The sequence below is a fragment of the Rana temporaria genome, chromosome 3 (assembly GCF_905171775.1).
Source record: "Rana temporaria chromosome 3, aRanTem1.1, whole genome shotgun sequence".
Taxonomy (NCBI): domain Eukaryota; kingdom Metazoa; phylum Chordata; class Amphibia; order Anura; family Ranidae; genus Rana; species Rana temporaria.
Window position 1 is genome coordinate 87,601,600 of NC_053491.1, and position 21,077 is coordinate 87,622,676.

The following is a 21,077-nucleotide window of genomic DNA, read 5'->3' on the forward strand; positions in this document are numbered from 1 at the left end:
GTTCCAGGCTAGGAAACTCATTCTGCAACACTGGAAGTCAGAGGAACCCCCCACGGTGAGGGAATGGCGGAATCACATGGGGAACACTATTAGATTAGAAAAGTACATATATCAGCATACAGGGAGTGTGAACAAATTTAACAAGATTTGGGCTCGATGGTTGGAGATTACAGGTCTGGCCCCGGTTGATTTGGTTATGGACCGACTGCTGGCTTAAGGGGCGGCTCATTGGCGTGGGAGGGATTATGGCACTCACGATGGTCTATGGTTCGGTTATGGGGTTTGTATATGATCTATTATGGTATGGTTACAAAGATTGTATAATTTTATTCTCCTGCCTGGGTATATATGATGTTGTCTGCAATGCTTTGCCAAGCATATAAGACTGCAGTGGATGTGATACTGGGTTGAGTGCTTTGACTTAGAAGGTGTATAATTTTACTATGCTTTATTAGCTATTTCTTGTTTTCGTTGGAATTGCTATTCCTTTGCCCTGTGGATACACAACTGTATGTGCTGTGCTGTGTGAAGTGTTTATTTTGCAAACCTGTTGTTCTCTAAATAAACGTCTATTTGATTTAAAAAGAAAAAGGAGGGGGGAAGCCTTAAAGCGGAACTTCCCCTTTTAGGTGGAGCTCCACTTTAAATTCAACTTATCCTTTACCTTTCTATGCATGGGAAATCTAGTACTGTATGTAATCAGTGTGGTCATATTTTTAGATACCATTACACATTTTTTTATTAATGTGCTTAAACTGTATGGTCAACAGATTATAAACATGTATGCATGTGCAAAAACACACAACTCCCCAGCACTAATATGAAAAAAAAAACCCAGAAGGCTCAGATCTCAACCAAAGTGTGTACAAATGTGACCAGAGATAATGGACATTATAAATGTAACATAATCTTATACAAGTCCATATTCCAAAAGTCCATATTCCTCTATGAATATAAAGGAGGAACACCATCAGCGTCAGCAGATTCTTTACAGAATGCATGATTGGTGTGATATTTGCTTTTAGACTTACATGTATGTAAAAGACATGGAAAGAAAAACAGCACCACAAATTAAAAGTTCTGGTTCCTTGCAAGAGGCTATAGGAAGTGCCTTGGCTGGGTAAAGGCTGCCATCTAGTGGAATTGCAGTACATGCATCTTTTTGGATTACACACAATGGCCCGGATTCACAGACAGCGGCACACATTTATGCCGCCGTAGCGTATCTCCTTTACGCTACGCCGACGTAGCGCAGAGAGGCAAGCATGGAATTCACAAAGCACTTCCTCCCAAAACTGCGCTGGGTTTCCTAGGTGTAAGCCGACGTAAGTGGAAGTGGGCGTGAGCCATGCTAATGAGGCGTGACCCAATGCAAATGATACGCATCACCAACTGCGCATATGCCCTGGGACGTGGACGCATCGTTCTGCGCATGCTCAGAATCACGTTGGAAAAACTGCCTAAGATACGCCAGATCACTGCCTACGGCGTGAACGTAACCTATGCACAGCCATATTCACGTCCAACGTAAACTACGTAAAATAGGCCGGCGTAAATATGCGCCCGCTCTACGTGGTGTAGGCAAGTTACGTCGGTGGAATGAAGCCTGTTTTTAGGCGTATCTTAGTTTTGTGGGCCCGACGCACAGATACGACGGCGCATATTTGCACTTACGCGGCGTATCTCGAGATATGTCGGGACAAGTGCTTTGTGAATCCGGGCCATAAAGTACACACAACATTAAAGCCATTTTGTCAACACCATAAATATCTTAGAGCCTGTTCACACTTGGGCAATTAGGAATCACGGGCACAATTGGTGCAATTCTGTCAGCGACTCCAAAATCGCAGGCAAAAACATGTGACGTGCCCCAAATGTGGTGCAACAAATACACACATATAAAAATGCACCTGGCACAGGGCCAAAGTTTGGCTCCTAAGTTTCTATGCCGCAACAAATATGCATATGAAAGCCCATTCAAGTGACTGTTCAGGAGAAGAGCGTTTGGGCCAGAAAAAGGACGCCTAAACGCTAGGCACGTTTAGCTCTTGAGCATTTTTTTATTTTAATGGCCAGAGTAAGTTCATATTTTGGCCAATAAAATGGATGAATTTCCAAATGCATGACGCACCTAATCACATTTGAAAATTGTGGGGCAGATCCACAGAGCGAGTATGCCGGCGTATCTACTGATACAACGCGGGTAATTTGAAAGTACGCCGGCGTATCTTTGGTTTGAATCCTCAAGATACAACGGCATCTGGGTTAGATCCGACAGGTGTACGTCCTCGTACTCCTTTCGGATCTAAGCTTTTTCCGGCGTATTGTTAAAGCTGGTATTTCGTTGCGTATAGTTAGACCTGCCATGTTAAGTATGGCCGTCGTTCCCGCGTTTATTTTGAATTTTTTTTTTTGCGTAAGTCGTCCGTGAATCGGGATGGACGTAATTCACGTCTAAGTTAAAAAAAATGACGTTGTTGCGACGTCATTTAGCGCAATGCACGGCGGGAAATTTATAAACGGAGCATGCGCAGTTCATTTGGCGCGGGGACGCGCTTCATTTAAATGACACGCCCCCTAATCGCCGATTTGAATGCCGCCACCAGAGATACACTACGCCGCTGTAACTTACGGCGCAAATTCTTCCAGGTAAGGTACAGCGGCGTAGCGTATCTCTGATACGCTGCGCGGGTGCAGATCCCTGTGGATCTGCCCCTGTATCTTTAAGCGCATTTTTAACGCTGCTTTTCTCCTGTCTGGAGAAATGTGTTCATAAGAGCCTGGTATGCATGAGGCCTTAGGGATATTAGTAGATTTCATGCTGCTAAAAAAGTTCTCACCTGTACTCTGACAAAACGAGGTCTGGCATAACTGGGAAGATAGTCTGCAACTTTTGCATATAGTTTTTCACCATCAAATGATCTGCCTTCTTTTAGTGTAACCGATGCCATTCCGATTCTGCCTTCGTGATCTGAAAATGATAACAATATATATAACATAACAATCAAATATGCATTACATTTTATGTACAGTTAGTCACCTTTATCCACTTTAAGACCAAGCTTATTCTGGCACTTTGTTTATAAGTTTAAATCAGTATTTTTTGCTAGAAAATTACTTAGGACACCCAAATAATTTTTTTTTTAGCAGAGACCCTAGGGAATAAAATGTCGATTGTTGCAATTTTTTATGTCACACAGTATTTGCACAGCAGTTTTTCAAACAATTTTTTTTTAAATACACTTTAATGAATAAAACAAAAAAACACAATATACGGTATTCCCAATTTTTTTATAAAATGTGAAGGATGATGTTACACAGAGTAAATATAGATACCCAACATGTCACACTTTAAAATTGCGCATGCTCGTGGAATGACAACAAACTACGGGACTTAAAAATCTCTATAGGCAATGTTTTACTTTTACAGGTTACCTGTTTAGAGTTACAGAGAAGGTCTAGCGCTAGAATTATTAGGCTCACTCTTCGTGGCGATACCGCACAAGCAGAGGGATGGGGGCACTTTAAAAAAAAGTCTTTATTTTACTTTTTTTTTTTACACGGTCCGCTTAATTTTTATATTTTTTCTCATCACTTTGATTCCCATTGCAAGGAATGTAAACATCCCTTGTAATATAAATAAGGATGACAGGTCCTCTTTATGGAGAGACCCCAAAGCTCTTCTTTTTCCTTTAAAAACAAAAGATCAAAAATATGTTTTTTTGATCTTTTGCTTTAAGAAAAAAAAATATTTACTTCTAGCCTGGACCGGGAAGTAATGACATGACGTCACTCTGGTCCTCCAAGGCCATAGAGGTGATCAAAGCGTATACAAAGCGATCTGGCCACACCGTCCAATCGTTTCTTGTGCAAACTGCCAGAAACGGTAAGCCTGAGAAACACTGGCGAGCGGTAAGAGGGGATGTCCCCTCTTGCTGCTTCAGAAAGTGTTCCAGTGGTTCATGAGCCACTTGGACCTCTTTCATGAGAAAGCAAGCCACGGGCTGCAAAAAACGATACCAGGGTTATACTAAAATGTAAATGACTGATAATGAAAAAATACTAAATAATAAATGATGTCACATAGGACCTGGAAGTGAGGAACCCACGTTTCAACATACGTTACACCAAGATGGCTTCTTCAGGAAACCTCCATGACCGAAAAAGGTCTGCCAATCAGCATCTGATCAGCGCTCTCAGCCAATGGCTGAGAGTGATGACTGGTGGGTTCTGGGAAGGGTCAGAACACAATAGCTCAGCAGGGAGATCGCTGTACTAACATTGGACAATTAGTACAGCGGATCCTCCCAAGCTCTTCAGCCCTCTGGATTGAACGGAAAAAACGAATAGTGTGTACTAGGCTTAAAATATTGGAAACATCTGGTTTAGTTCAAATGTAATTTATCACTTGTAGAAACGTTTTGTACAAATTGTTGCATTAGCCCTGGTTCACACTGAATTTGTCTTTGAAATCACGCTACTTCAGCGCAATTTCAAAGCTGCCGGTCAGTGTGATTTTTTTTGGTTGGCTTGCCGACATATGCGTGACTTTCTGCACAGATTTCTATGCAAGTCGCACATAAAATTGACAAAAATAGTGCAGGAACCTTTTCAAAATCAGCGCAAGTTGGAGTCGCACCAATTTGAACGGTTCCATAGGCACAAATGAGTGGCGATTTGCCATGCAATTTTAAACTGTCAAGTCACATGTCAAGTTGCACAGGTGTCAACCAGGGCTTAATGTTTGTGAGGATGGATTTTTTTTCTACGTTTTATATTCTTTGTAAAAGGGTTTAGCACCATGATGTTTTGCTAAAGTTGGTCCTAAAGTTGAGAAAAGTGGGCAGAAGTTCTCTAACTCCTGTGGGGTTACACATCTGTCAGTTAAGTGGCTAATTTTAATGCACTATTCGCTACTTTGCAGGCGTTTTTTTAAAGGTGCTACCCCATTGATTTCAATGGGCAGGGGCGCTATAGGAGCGGTATTTTTACCTCTCCTACCACACCTCAAAGATGCAGCTGGCAGGACTTTTTTAAGCGTCCCGCCAGCACAACGCTCCAGTGTAAAAGCCATCAGGCTCTTTCAGGGCGCATTACAGGCTTTTTTTTTGCTCAAAAGCGCCTCAGTGTGAAAGCAACCCCAGTCCCACAGCATCTTGGAATCTATTGGCTGCCTGTCACTGAACTAAAAATACTGACATTACAGCCATTTGAGTGACCTGCTTTGCCTAGAACATCCATTTCTCCCTCAAGTTCGATATACCTTGCTGGTTCTTGGTTGTCTCAATCCTTAGGCATTGGGCTATAATATTTATGCATGAAAAATTGAGTATTAAACCAGAGAAAAAAATCAAACATCCAAAAAAAGAAGTTCATACAAGTATTGCAAAGCATACAACCTCAGATCCTCATCTTATGCCGCGTACACACTGTCGTTTTTTGTGATGAAATAAAACGACGTTTTATATCATGAAACAAAACAACGTTTTTCAAACTTCATTTTAAAAAACTACGTTGCCTACACACCATCTTTTTTTTAAAATGCTCTAGCAAAGCGCGGTTACGTTCAGCACGTACGACGGCACTCTGTTCCATTCAAGCTTGCGTCATAACTTGCTTCTGAGCATGCGCGGGTTTAAAAACGTCGTTCTAAACGTCGTTTTACCCACACACTATCATTTTAAATGACACAAAAAACAACGTTTTGAAAAACGACATCAAAAATTGAAGCATGTTCGAATTTTTTTTTTGTCGTTTTTCAGAAGACATAAAACAACGTTTTCCCCACACACGGTCATTTTAAATGACGTTTTTAAAAATTTCATTTTTTTTTCATCACAAAAAAACGACCGTGTGTGCGCGGCATTAGTCTATAGAGGAATATTAGACACGGGGAAGTAAGCACAGGCGGTATGGATCACGGGTCAAGCAAAACCAAGGATGGCAAAAAAAATAAAAAATCTCTACGTAACCAATAGAGATTACAATTTTAAACATCTAGCCCAGGGGTCCGCAACCCGTAAATTGCAATCTACCAGTGGATCGCAGACAGGTGACATTGTAGATCTCGGTCTGGGCTTGCTGACCCGCCATTTCAGAGCATCAAACACAGTGCATGGCAGGAGGACTACTTGTAAAGTTGGAGCTGTAGAAGGGAGCAAGAGCGGTATAAGCTGATGTCTTCTCTGTAATGCTGACTCCTGTCCCATGTGGAGTGATACCAACTCTACTCCACCTCTTATCCCGGCTAGTGGTCTTCAGAGTGGTGCCAGCAGCAGGAAAGAAGAGATCTTCAGGTCAATGTTTAGCATTACACCGGCCATAATAGTATAGGGCTGCTTTCACAGCTTTTGCAGTGCAGCTTTCCTGCATGTTTTCTGCGCTTAGCCATAGATTTATATTATACCCTGCGGGTTTGGTGCACTTTCCGAATGCCAGAGTTTTGGTGCGCTTTCAGAAAGTGCATCACACCTGCCGGATTTAACCACTTGCCGACCAGCCGCCGTCATTATACTTCAGGGGGCTGGCGCGATCCCGCGAGCCGTCGTAGCTGTACGTCGGTCCCTTTAAGAGGGATAGCTGGCCACGCATGGTCGTGGGCACAAGAGGCAGAACAGGGACGTGTGTGTGTGTGTGTGTGTGTGTGTAAAAACACACATCCCTGTTCTGTGAGGAGGGGAGATGCAGATCGTGATTTCCTAATAGCTAGAAACCACGATCTGTCATCTCCTATAGTGAGTCCCCTCCCCCCCACAGTTATAACACACACAAGGGAACCCAGTTAACCCCATTGATCGCCCCCTAGTGTTAACCCCTTCCCTGCCAGTGACATTTATACAGTAATCAGTGCATTTTTACAGCACTCATCGCTGTATAATTGCCAATCATCCCAAAAATTTGTCAAAAGTGTCTGATGTGCCCACCATAATGTCGCAGTCCCGATAAAAAATCGCAGATCGCTGCTATTACTAGTAAAAAAATAATAATAATACAAATGTTATAAATCTATCCCCTATTTTGTAGACGCTATAACTTTTCCGCAAACCAATCAATATACGCTTATTGCGATTTTTTTTTTACCAAAAATATGTAGAAGAATACATATCGGCCTAAACTGAGAAATAAATCAGCTTTTTTTTTTTTTATTGGGCATATTTATTATAACAAACAGTAAAAAATAGTGTTTTTTTTTTCAAAATTGTATATTTTTGTTTATAGCGCAAAAAATAAAAGCCGCAGTTATAATCAAATACCACCAAAAGAAAGCTCTAATTGTGGGAAATAAAGGATGTCAATTTTGTTTGGGTACAGCGTCACACGACCGCATAATTGTCAGTTAAAGCGACACAGTGCTGTATGGCAAAAAAAGACCCGGTCATTAAGCAGCCAAATCTTCCGGAGCTGAAGTGGTTATTAGAAGTCTATGGCAAAGGGAAGTTAACCCAGGAAAGTCGCAGATGCACTGCTCTGCACCCGTGGTGCAGGAAAACCACAGCACATCAGTGTGAAAGCAGCCTTACAGGGGGCTCAGAACAGGGTTCATTTACATTTGCAGCTTGGGGGTTGGTAAAACGCCATAGTTAAAACGTGTTTTTATCACCCCCGCCCCAACTGCACCCCCTTTACTGCAGTGGCAAGGGGTGTACATATGTCATAGCAGGAGTTAAAAGCCGTGTCATGGTTGGTGGGTGTAGCAAGTGATAGAGGTCGCTCTGCAAGTGCCCTGCAGCCTTGTGCAGTACAGCAAACAAGGGGTTAAAGCAGACAGCGTTCTGTTGCTCTCTTACCACCTGCTTTAACCCCTTGGACCCCACAAATGCATGCAGTTGGGGGGCACTTGCAGAATGGCCCCATTTACTTGAATGGGTCACAATTGGCAGGCGATAGCACCCTCTAAAAGCAACACAGAGGGCTTGATTCCTGTTGCTGTATGTGTACGCCTTTGGCTGCTGCCATAGCAGCTAAAGGGGGTGGTAAATCCGCGACTCAACCACAGGGATCTACCACCCCTCAGCTTTACGTGTGAACGAACCCTAAGGGTGCCTCTGCCTAATGCAAGTAAGGGCTAATTCACAAGTGCTGCAGACACTGCTGCTCCCCTGAGAAGGGATCCGAATGTGTTTGACAGGTAGTAAGGAGGTGATATGTTGGCTCTTCGCCACCACCACCCATGATTGCATTGCAATGCACACGATTGCAGCGCGGTAGAAAGGCATTAAGAAGTTTATATCAGTCGTGAGGAGGGAAAACTGTGCCCGGTGTTCCTTTTCTCCCATGTTGTTCGGGTAGATCTCCACCTCTTTAAGGGTGTCTACACCTGATCTAGCCAATGTGCAGCAAAGAGTTATGAAGTTTTCAGTAAGATCCCTTTCACATTGGGGCGGTTTGCAGGCGCTATTGCGCTAAAAATAGCGCTTGCAAACCGACCTGAAACAGCGGCTGCTGTATCTCCAGTGTGAAAGCCTGCGCGCTTTCACACTGGAGCAATGCGCTAGCAGGACGGAGAAAAAAGTCCTGCTAGCCACATCTTTGGAGCGGTGTGTTTACCGCTCCACCACCACTCCTGCCCATTGAAAGCAATTGGGCACCGCGGCTATACCGCCAGCAAAGCGCCTCCACTTTGCGGTGGTTTTTTAACCCTTTTCTGGCCGCTAGCTGGGGTAAAACCATCCCGCTAGCGTCCGAATAGCGCAGCGAAATTAGTGGTAAAGCGCCACTAAAAATAGCGGCCAATGCCACTCCCGCCTCAGTGTGAAAGGGGCCTAAGGTTTTACACTTTTAGGTGGCATTATACATTGTATATATACATATTAGCAAATGCAGGACAGTGAGCATATGAATGCTAAGAGTACACATGGCATGATGGTAAAATAAAACCTACACATACGGTATGGGCAGAATTCTTTTTACACAACACACTTACAAGGCACTGGAACTCCAAAGACATTAGACTGTTCAATGAAGTCCATTGTTGATACAATATTTTCCACTTCAGTAGTAGCTACATTTTCCCCTTTCCATCTGAAAAAATAAATTGGGCTCATGTTTAAGAAATGATTTCAGCAGTGGTGATCTATGTAGTATATTTTATCAGTTTAAATATTTTAGAAAGGTTTATTTTTGTGACCCTTGTAACCCAGGGACTGCAATTAGTATTGTCCTTAATTTTACAAGTAAAATCAAATTCAATTAAGTATGTTTTACTTCCTAATAGCAAAGAATAAAAAATAATAATAATAAAAAAAAAAACATCGAGAAATATATATTTTTTTTATTATTAATAATATTAACATGTATTTCTATTGATTATTTATACTGAAAAATGATTTGTACCCATGTCCAGCTGGATGACCAAAACCTAGTCGCAATGTGGGTGCTACAAATTTAGGCCCAGATTCACAGAGAGCAAGGCGCACATTACGCCGCCATAGAGCAAACACAGCGCGGAGAGGCAAGCATTGCATTCAGCAAGCCAGTGCTCCCAACGCTGCGCCAGCGTGGCATGGGTTTCGAAGGCGTACGCCGGCGTAGGTTGAAGTGGGCGTGAACCCATGCAAATGAGGCGTGACCCCATGCAAATGATGGGCCGAGTGCCAGACAGGTACGCATCACGAACTGCGCATGCGCCGTGACGTGGACGTATGCACAGCACCCCCCTGCACCTGCTCACAACCACGCCGGCACAACTGCCTAAGCTACGCCGGATCACCGCGTACGCCGTGAACATAACGTACGCCCAGCCAGACACACATCCAACGCACAATACGCCGGCTTGTGTTCCCTGGTGCAGACCTGAGCATGTCTGTTGCCGGGTTGCACCTCATTTATGGGGAATAACTTTACGCTGGACGTACAACTTACACGCATCTCGCGTAGCATACGCCAGGCACACGCACGTTCGTGAATCCTCGTATTTCCCTCATTTGCATGTTTGAATGGCTAATCAATGGGAGCGGCACCATGGGCCCAGCCCATATGTGCGCCCACCCTACGCCAGGGTGTGCAAGCTACATCAGCGGGGTGTAGCCTGTGTTTGTGGGTCTGCCGCACAGATACGCCGGCGCACATTTGCACTTACGTAGGCGTAACGCGTTATACGTCGGGGTAAGTGCTTTGTGAATCTGGGCCTTAAGGACAGATACCTTTTAATAAATCTAAAATTCTGCTACATAAAACTTTTTTTAAATCAGCATTATGGTAAAAAAAAAGGGGATACTTTGTTAGAAATGTACAAAAGCCTGCGTCTGAGCCTACACAATGAGTATAGACAATGAGAGAGCTTACCGAAATGTGTCTCCTATTCGATCATGAAAGTAGACAAAACCCTCTTTGTCAACCATGACCAAATCTCCACTGTTGAAGTACATGTCTCCCTTTTTTAATACATTTTGAATGATCTTTTTCTTAGTCTGAGACTCATTTCTTGCATACCCGCTAAAAGGGTTACTTTTGATAATTTTTGCAATAAGCAGGCCAGGCTCACCTGAAACAACCACAAAATATATAAAAAACTGATCTCTGCTTAGTAACAGTGTAAAATAAAGTCAAAGAATATATATAGGCAAATAAAAACGATATACCATATCTCCAATACAAATAAAATGCTGCAACTACAGAAAATCCACTGAGCTCCTTACTTCCTGTTTAAGCCGACAACATAGTGCTTTCCTGCTCTGAAATCTTAAACATTGTTATCAGCCTTACCTGAGTTTGAGCTCTGTGGACTACAGAACACCTCCCCTCTATATTATGGAGATGAGGAGATATGAAGGTGTTCTGTAGTCCAAGCACACTTTCCGTTTTAGGATGACAATGCTGCTCTTCCATATACTGTATACAGTAGAGGAAGAAAGTGTGCTACTATCAAGATTACTAGGTGAAAATAAGGAAAAAAGCCTAAAAAAGAAAATGAATGCAGCTATCACATCTAAGGACCAATAAGCTGCAATAGATTTTGTTCTTCGTTTTAGATACACATTAAAAGACATATTTAGAGGAACAAGTACAATCCAATACTGAAATATTTCAGCTGTATTCACCAGCCTAGTGTTCCTTGATTGCATGTGAGCTGAAGAAGTCAGTTTTTTTATAATTATGATTATTATTAACTTGTAATGTAATGTAATTATTACATTACCATTTGCCTCCTTCATACTCGTGTAGCGCCTGGTTACTTAAAAGGTACCAGTGCTAGTCAAATTTAGAGAGGGATCAGAGTGTTAACTGACTCTGATCCAATTATTATGTTCAAATTTAGGTCTCTGTCTCAGCTTGGCTGTGCTGCGGGCTCATTCTGTTGTTACTGGGGTGCTCTTCCCACCACAGGACAATAGGTGGCAGCAGTGGAGTCAAGGTTTGGGTGCCCTTTCCCAGCAGCCTATCACAGGGTTTGGCCTTGCTGTGCATGCTGGGGGAGGGTATTTATGGGGAGACGCATTTGTTCTTCTTCGGAGTGCGGCACCCACCTTTAGGGTGACTGCGCATCACAACGCCCCCCGGTGTAATGGCCTTCCAGGCCGGGGTGTGCGTGCCACAAGGTGTTCCTGGTTCCGGGACCATGTTGGTCCGGAACATTTGAGATGTGGCAGGGAGCCCAGTAGTCGATTGGGTTCCCAAACTTGAAGATCCCAAGTGAGGAAGCTGTTTGGTGGGGAGTCCATCTGAGGAGAGCCAATGAGAGGCTGGCGATCCAATAGGGCAGTGGTCATCAACCCTGCCCTACAGGGCCCACTAACAGGTCAGGTTTTATGTATTACCTTGGGGAGATGCAGACTACAATACTGCAATCACTGGGCAGCAAATGATATCACCTGTGATGTATTTCAGTTATCTTGAAAACCTGGCCTGTTAGTGGGCCCTGTAGGGCAGGGTTGATGACCACTGCAATAGGGTCTCGACAAACCACCGGGCATCAAGGTAGCCGGACACTGAGATACTGGTCACCTCTCAGTCGGTACCTAAAAACTATCTGAAGGAGATCCAGACGCAAATTCTACTAAGGAGGATCATCTCTGAAATCACAATCACAGAGAGGGCCTGTGACAGAGACTTCTCCCCGAGTCCATTTCAGGAGAGTCTGTGGCATAGACTTTTCCTTGGCTGCCAGGATAGTGAGAGTAGGCCTGTCCAGGTACGCTATACCCACTCTGGCTAGAGTGGCGAAGAATACAAAGCATTGTTGGGAGCAGGACTGTTTCCCTATTGTTGCGCTTGAGTCGGCTACTTCTTCTTTTACTTCACCTCTACTCTTCATCACAAGTTTTACTGTTTTTACCCGGCTGGGTAATAAAGAGCACAGCAAAAGACACCTGTCTTGTACATTCCGTTACTACTGCTTTATGCACCATACACCTCTAGGAATTCGGAGAGCCACAAGGTAACGTGCCACCCAAAACAAACCAGCAGCTCCTCCAGGGGTAGTGCTACACTCGATTAAGCCATGCTCTGCAACTTGCATTCCTAAGATTATACTTTTACCTTATTTAGCCCAGACTTCATCAACCTTTTTTCCCCAGATGAATCCTTAAAATTTTCAGGTCTTAGGGTTAGCTACCTAGTGCTAGACTAGCGTAGGTAAATTATTTTTTGTGACTCATGGTAGTTGTGAAGTCTGTAAATATGTTGGGTTATTCTAGGTCAGGCTGGAGGGCTTTATAGGGCAGGCCTCTGATACTTTCCCCTGGTTCTAGAAGCTTGAAGAAACTTCTGGAAGCTAGTGGGTTGAGGCCAGGATATCCTAAGGGAATCTGGCCAATCCTCAGGCAGAAGGTCGTGGCAGGGTGGCTGGATCAGTTCTTAAATTTGGTGGAGCCTGGCCAGCATGGGAGTCAGGTAGAAGACTACGTGTCAGCGGGGGTGACACTTGAAGATGAAGAGTATCTGTGAGTTCCAAGCCAGGGACCCAGCAGGGAAGTGGGGGTGACGGTTGAGGAAGACACTGAATACTAAAAGTGGAAGAGCTCAGGGGATCCATTGGCTAGTGGATACGATGTCTAGTGAAAGACTGGTAGTTCGTAGAGTAAAGATCCATAGTGAGTGACTGTGGAGTAAAGAGAACTGTTTGTGTTGCCAATAGTTGATTACAACTACCGTTAGTAACTGTTACAAGATTGTTGCCATAGGAGACAGCGGTCCTACATATATTTTATATGTAGCGCTCCCCCCGGAGGAGCCGCTGATTAGATTTGGGATCGGCGTATTTAAGTTACCTCTTCACTGTGTCTAGGGGTGATGGTGGTGCTGAGAGCAATAACAGAATGTCCAGGACCGTTAGTTAAAGTTTTCCAATGCTTTATTTTCCCGGTCAAACACGACCAACAAGTAACTTGAAGTAGACAGGAAAGGTTGGTGAAGGTAGAGCAACTTCACAGTATCAGGCTATGGATAGTAAAGGCAGTCCTGCCTTCTGTAATTATATTCGTCTGCGTCACCACTCCAGCCGGAATGGGTGAAGTGCCCCTGGGCAGACCTCTCTCACAGGCCTGGCAGCCAGAGCGCCACTTAAAGCTTCTGGGAAAGGAAAACAAGTCTCTGCCACAGACTTGGCTCTAAATTAGATTTTAATGTCCAGATGAGACCTCTGCCACAGGCCTAGTGCTTGGAAGTTAGGACGGTAGAGCAAATCCTCCCAGTATGTCTCTGGGGCACAGACTGACCCAGAGGACAATCCAGATTTGGCGACAGCCAAATTTGTTAAATCACAGAATGAGAGCAACATAACTCTCTCATTTTCCCACTAAATTTTAATATAGCACCCGGTGGTTGGTTCAAGCCCTGTTGGATCACCTGCCTCCGGGTTCTCCTCAGACCGATCCCCCACCGAACAGCACCCAGCTTCGGATCGTCTCAATAGAAGTGGGGACCCAGTAAGTCACTGGGGCCCCTTTGTAGTTTCAGTTTCTCCGGGCCATGAGGGCCCAGAGTCAGGAACTCCGCGTAGCACCTGACCCCGGCCAGGTAGGCCATAGTGGTGTGGCCCGTGATGTGCGCACACCCTAAAGGTGGGTGCCGCACCTGGATCCCGCGAAGAACCCCGAACAACGGCCTCCGCCACAGAAATACTCCTCCCCAGCATGCCCCGCAAGGAAAAACTCCTCCAATTGGCTGCTGGGAAAAAGCAGCTCCGCCTGGACCCCTCTGGCGCCACCTTCCACCCAGAGATGAGACTGCATCTCTGGGGCACAGACTGACCCACAGGACAATCCAGATTTGGCGACAGTCAAATTTGTCAAATCACAGAATGAGAGCAACATAACTCTCTCATTCCCCCACTAAATTTTAATATAGCACCTGTACGAAAGTACACAGGCGCTACACATATATATATATATATATATATATATATATATATATATATATATATATATATATATATATATATATATATATATATTCCATTGATATTTTGACATATATATCCCTATTATAATTGATCATCTGATTTATTTTTGGGTATCACTGAATCATACATTGTTTGTATTGTTTCACAAAATGAAGATAAAAACATACTAGAACTTTATTCTATTCCTGTCACACAGAAGGATCTCCACTGAATGATGGATATTGATAGGTCTACAGATATAAAATCCATGCCTGAACATAGTGGGCAAACATTCTCTTATATGCATTGGAACTAAATTAAATGATACAAAAAAAATGTCACCTCTTTCTGTCTGAATGCAGCGTCCTCTGTGATCCAATACAGGCTCATTTCTTTCTGTATCATATTTGATAACCTCGAAAGGCTGAAGAAGCTGAAAGATTACAAAAGAAAAGACACTACTGACAATCAAAATTGTTTAGGTGGAATTTTGCATATTTGAATTTTCTTTTAGGCTACTGGAAAGATGGCAGTTGTTATTCGCTACATTACCAAAAGTATGGGGATGCCTGCCTTTACACCAGTGTTTCTCAAACCTTTTTGTCTTGCAGCGCAAGCAAAAAGATCTAAACAATTTCAGGCCACAGAGGTGGCACTTATGGGCACAGAGGCGGCACTTATGGGCACCAATTAGCTGCACTGATGAGGCAGCACTGATGGGCACTGATAAGCTGCACTGATGAGGCAGCACTGGTGGGCACTGAAACTTCACTAATGGGCACGGAGGTGACACTTATGGGCACTGATAAACTGCACTGATGGGCACTGATGAGGCTGCACTTGTGGGGACTGATAAGCAGTGGACACCGTCCACTGCCAAATATCTAAAGGAGGGGTTTCCACCATCCCTGCAAAGTGTGCAGTCATTATTTTCAGTATGATGCGATATATCACAGAGATCGGTATTGTGGTAATATTGAAGTCTATTTCTTTCAGGATAGACAGAATGATATATGATGATGATGATGATGAATAGCTTTAGGTAATAAGAGTGAGTACACTGTAATGAAATTCACTTCCCTGTACATCCCCCCCCCCCCCCCCCCAACAATTCTGCCTTAAAACTCCCATCTATCTGCTTCCCATAGGAGCCGATTATGATGGTGGATGGATTCAAACTTGAAGATGACTTAAACAGCTATCAATCAACAATACTATACTGGTATACGGATTTTCATGCCTTACCTTTAGAAAGATGTTGTATCTTCCAATTGCACCTGCTTTATTGCTGTAGTTAAAAAAGAAAGCATTCCCTTCTGTTGCTCCATAGATCTCATAGAGTGTAATGTTACCAAAACGATTTGTGAAATCTCTCCAGATATCGGCTCTGACACCATTCCCAATGCAAAATTTTACACTGTGGTCTTTGTCACTGGTTTTCTACAAAATGAGAAAAAAGTTATAAATCATATCCAGTAGGATACTATTAAAACGAAGGTACTGGATTAACAAAAGCAAAAAAATATTCTATGTTCACGTGTGAGACGTTTGATGGATGTAGATAGTGTCTAATTCTGATATTCAACAAACAATGGCCCAGATTCTCAAAGGGCTTACGACGGCGCAACGCCATGTACGCCGTCGTAAGTCCTAATCTGGGCCGTTGTATCTATGCGACTGATTCTTAGAATTAGTTACGCATAGATATCCATTAGATCCGACAGTCATAAGGCTCTTACGCCGTCGGATCTTAGGCCTCGTACAGACGACCGGATCTATCCACGGATCAGTTCCAGCAGATAGATCCAGTCGTGTGTACGGCCTAGCGGACATTTCCCCGCAGATTAAAATCCGGCCGATCGATTTCAAGCGGATAAAAATTTCTTAGCATGCTAAGAAATCTATCCGCTTGAATCGTGTCCAGCAGATTGATCCGGTCGTCTGTACAGACTCACCGGATCAATCTGTCTGCTCCCATCCCTCGCATGCGTCGTAATGATTCGACGCATGCGTGGAAGTAGTTGCCTTTTAGCGTCGCGCACGTCATCGTCGCGGCGAAGGCGTGACACGTCACCGTGGATGTATTCCGCGCGGATTTCGATCTGATGGTGTGTACAGCCATCAGATCCAAATCCGCCAGAGGATTTATCCGCTGGAAACGGTCCGGCAGACCGTTTCCAGCGGATATCCTCTGGTGTGTACGAGGCCTTAACTGCACGGCGTAAGATTCTGGCCAGGTGGTAGGGGCCATTGAAGGTGGTATACAAGGTTGGTGAAGTAAATTATAAAGTACCCCAGGGAAGCAAAAGCCTTACCAAAACTACCAGCTGCACTGACTGAGGTCAAATCAGAGCCCCCAGCAGGAGTAGAGCTAGTCCCAGTAGCCACTACCCTGTCCAAGCCAGAAACCTAGCAGGCAAATGAGTTCTTACAGAGAAATAGAGACATTTTGTCTGGGCTGCCAGGCCTTACCAGAGTAATTGACAGTTTGCCCAGTAAGGTAAGTCCTTATATGGGATTAGAAATGTGGAAGCATCGATCTATCTATCTATCTATCTCTATATATGGGAGTGCTTTGAGAATACTGCACTTGCCCGTCTAAGTTCCGGAGGTGTAACGTAAATAGGATACATTACGCCCGCTCAAAGATACGCCACTGTACGTGAATCCGGGCCACAGTGTTAAATTTCTTCAGGTATTTGAGCAGAACTACAGTGAAGAAGCTCCTAACGTGAGGCCCATCCCTTAGTCCCTCCTCCTTTACCAAGAAAAGTTATTTCATTGTTTACACCGCATGTAACATGATCTCTGAATATGGGAGAGTATTATATCATTCATCTGCATCTCCTCCACACCTACAAATAAAGCATGCATTGGGGCACCTACGTATGAAAAACGGCGACTGTCCTACACATGTTATATATCAGCATGCACATCAGCTTTACAGCCCAACTCCAGAAAAACTGAAAAATGTCCCTTGTAGTGGGACTGCACACACATTGCAAGGGTTAATTGTTTGTTTAGCCACTTAAGCCCCGGACCTTTAGGCAGCTAAATGCCCAGGCCAGGTTTTGCGATTCGGCACTGCGTCGCTTTAACAGACAATTGCGCGGTCGTGCGACGTGGCTCCCAAACAAAATTGGCGTCCTTTTTTCCCCACAAATAGAGCTTTCTTTTGGTGGTATTTGATCACCTCTGCGGTTTTTATTTTTTGTGCTATAAACAAAAATAGAGCGACAATTTTGAAAAAAAATCAATATTTTTTACTTTTTGCTATAAGAAATATCCCCCAAAAACATATATAAAAAAGTTTTTTTTCCTCAGTTTTGGCCGATATGTATTCTTTTTACCTATTTTTGGTAAAAAAAATCGCAATAGGCGTTTATCGATTGGTTTGCGCAAAATTTATAGCGTTTACAAAATAGGGGATAGTTTTATTGCATTTTTATTAATTTTTTTTTTTTTTACTACTAATGGCGGCGATCAGCGATTTTTTTCGTGACTGCGACATTATGGCGGACACTTCGGACAATTTTGACACATTTTTGGGACCATTGTCATTTTCACAGCAAAAAATGCATTTAAATTGCATTGTTTATTGTGAAAATGACAGTTGCAGTTTGGGAGTTAACCACAGGGGGCGCTGTAGGAGTTAGTGTTCACTTAGTGTGTGTTTACAACTGTAGGGGGGTGTGGCTGTAGGACTGACGTCATCGATCGAGTCTCCCTATATAAGGGATCACTCGATCGATGCAGCGCCATAGTGAAGCACGGGGAAGCCGTGTTTACATACGGCTCTCCCCGTTCTTCAGCCTCGGGGAGCGATCGCGACGGAGCGGCTATAAACGAATAGCCGCACCGTCGTCCCGGATCGCTCCCCGCGGGAATCCGACCGCTGCATGTAGCGGGGGGGTCCCGATCGGACCCCCCACCCGCTAGAAGGCCAGGACGTACATGTACGCCCATATGCCTGTACGTGCCATTCTGTGGACGTACATTTACATGCGGCGGTCGGGAAGTGGTTAGTCTACGGGCTGCGGAAAGCACCTTTACTTACCTGATCCTTAACTCCCTATGCTACAGCAGTAGACTGTCCCTGGGCATTCTCATGGACCTGGGCAATGGACTATGCATTGGTGTTGATGGTGTCAGGACCTTAGAATGGTGAAACATAGGGGAGAAGACACTGTGGGGACTGTCTTAGCAGCATTAAAAGTGAAGAATTGGTTAAGTAAATTTTCTTTCCCATGCCTCCCAGACCTAAAACTAGCCTCACTGCAAAGAAACTCCTTCCTGGAGTTCAGCTTTATAGACTACTGTGCCAGTTTTCCCTCATAATATCACATCTAGTTAATAGATATTAAAATAATGCTATGATAATATTGTCGTTAAAACAAATGCATACCATACCTTCGGCGCATTATACAGATATCGAACAATTTCCCCAATGTACATAAATGCAGTTACATTGTATTTTCTGCAGTCATTCCAAAACTCAGTAACTGAGAATTTATTTCTTAAAAGGCAGGTGGCTCCTAAATGAAAAATAAAAACATTATTTGTCAGTGGCTTGTTGGTTTGCATTCTTAAAAGTGTATGACATGCCAAAATGTTTTCTTTATCGTACATCACGAGACACAGATCAGCCTTGTTAGTCTCTTCTCATAGGGATTGGACACTGGCAAAAGAGAGCAATTCCTACCCAATATAACCCATACTACAAGGTTCTCTTTTTTTTTTTTGCCAGTGTCTGAGGGTTTTGGGAAGATGTTGGCCTCATTCAAGGCAGTTCCCTTGTTTCTGTTTTATTCCATATCTCGAAGGCAAAATAATTTGTGGGGAGGGGACAGGAGGACACTCTCTCTAATGTCTTGTTACTTCCCAGCACTCGACAGTCTCTGGACAAGGGATTGAAACTGAAGACAGGAAAGTCTTTTATTCCCCTGTCATGTAAAGATCTGATAATAGAGACCAGTCTAACATATTGGGGGGTAGAGGGTGTAATGGGGCTCTTTTCAGTGCAGGAAATGTGGTCCATGAGCGAGAAGTTACTTCTTATCAAAATTCTGGAACTACGGGCAAATAACCTAGTTCTCTTGCATTGGTCAATTTGGTTGCAGGGCCTACCAGTGAGGATTCAGTCAGATCATGCCATGGCTGTGGCATACATTAATCATCAGGGAGGTACCAGGAATTGAGCAGCACAGGAGAAAGTGGATCTCATTTTGTCCTGGGCAGAACTTTATGTTCACGCTCTGTCCACAGTTCACATTCCAGGAGTGGACAAATTGGCAGGTGGACTTAATCAGTTGCTGGCATTTGTGACGAGGGGAGTGGGTTCCACATCCGAAAGTATTCACAAAGAATGCTTATAATGGAATATAACAAAGAACTACAGGTTCTGGATACGGAAATACAAACACTATCTAAACAGGGTGTGCCTCTAATCTCGCATAAACACTTTATAGATAAAGACACAGAACTAAAGAAATGTCTGTAAAAATTGAACAAAAACATTCTCTCCAATAAGGAAAGCAAGTTCTCTAGAAATTGGATGGTATTCTGCCAGGGATGAGCATACAGGTGGAAGGACTTGAAATACAAATTCAAATATAGATATAAACCATGGGATCTAAATGATGATAAAATGGTGATTTATCTGATACAATCTCACATTCTTCCAACATCTGTCAATCTCAATGTAGTGTTGGAAGTAGGAATTGAAAAGGGCAGAAATACACAATGGTGAACGATATTACACAAAAGAAAGTGTCCCAATGATAATTATTGGGAAAGTAAAAGCACATGATAGAGTCTATATAAATCTCCAAGGAAACAAATTATTGTTACAATTGGAAATGCATTCAATCTATTCTCTTAAGGCCAGTGTTCCCTTGGTATTGGTTATGATACCAACTCCCCTTAGGATATTGAGAACAGAATATTTGTATATTTTGTATAATATTTGTATAGAAGACTATTAAGCCATTACACTGTTATTAATTATATACATACATGCTGTTTTGCTTTATATGTGCTTTTGCAGACTACAGTTAGCAGTTTGGGACATAAGGTGGAGTCAATCTGGCATTCACTGGCCCCATTATTCAACTTTATGATCTATGTAATAGGCCTGGACAAAGATGAATTGTCACCTGTTGCGCCCTCCCTACCTGGATGAGGAGGGTTGGGTTGTTGGGCCTGCCTCATAGGGTTCCTGGGGAATGCCCAGGGAAAAGCCAAGCCTCCTTAACGACCAGGGGGTAGTTGGGGGTAGTTGGATGCTCTGTCTTTAGGGACATATGTGGCGATGATGCAATGATGTCATAGTGTGTTGGCGCTTGGTCCTTACAGCCTTGTGCAGTGCCACATGCAGGGCGGGGGAAATAAAGGTAGCCCACTGCCTGATATGAAGTGATTGTGGCACTGGTAATAATACCATGAAGGATCTTGCAGCTATTATGTAACACTAAGAACCAATATGTCATTAAATAAACTTAAGTGGCCTGTACAATTCCCTGTTCTCAGTCTCACCGAACACCATTGGCATGAATCAGAATGGCAATTGGGGGCCAGGTTTTTTCATCCAACATAGTTTCGGAATGGAATGTTTATTTCACAAATGCGCTATTGCCTGGATGGACATAAACTCCTACAGTTACTCCCCAAAATCTTGTGGATATGTCTACCCAGAAGAATTAAAGCTACTATAGCTGCAAAGGAGTGGAGAGGCTCCATATGAGCATCCATAGTTTTG

The 21,077-nt window shown here is 43.5% G+C and overlaps 1 protein-coding gene across 3 annotated transcripts in view; it reads right to left on the reverse strand.

Annotated features, from left to right (window-relative positions):
• Nucleotides 1-21,077, reverse strand: part of LOC120931441 (very long-chain acyl-CoA synthetase-like) — a 219,975-nt gene that overhangs the window by 11,593 nt on the left and 187,305 nt on the right. For all 3 annotated transcript variants that reach the window (XM_040342877.1, XM_040342878.1, XM_040342879.1), the window contains 6 exons: nucleotides 18,731-18,855; nucleotides 15,566-15,760; nucleotides 14,663-14,753; nucleotides 10,285-10,483; nucleotides 8,924-9,021; nucleotides 2,841-2,971 (listed from right to left, as the gene is read on the reverse strand). In XM_040342877.1, coding sequence (XP_040198811.1) covers nucleotides 2,841-2,971; nucleotides 8,924-9,021; nucleotides 10,285-10,483; nucleotides 14,663-14,753; nucleotides 15,566-15,760; nucleotides 18,731-18,855 — 839 coding nt within the window. The remainder of the gene's footprint in view (nucleotides 1-2,840; nucleotides 2,972-8,923; nucleotides 9,022-10,284; nucleotides 10,484-14,662; nucleotides 14,754-15,565; nucleotides 15,761-18,730; nucleotides 18,856-21,077) is intronic.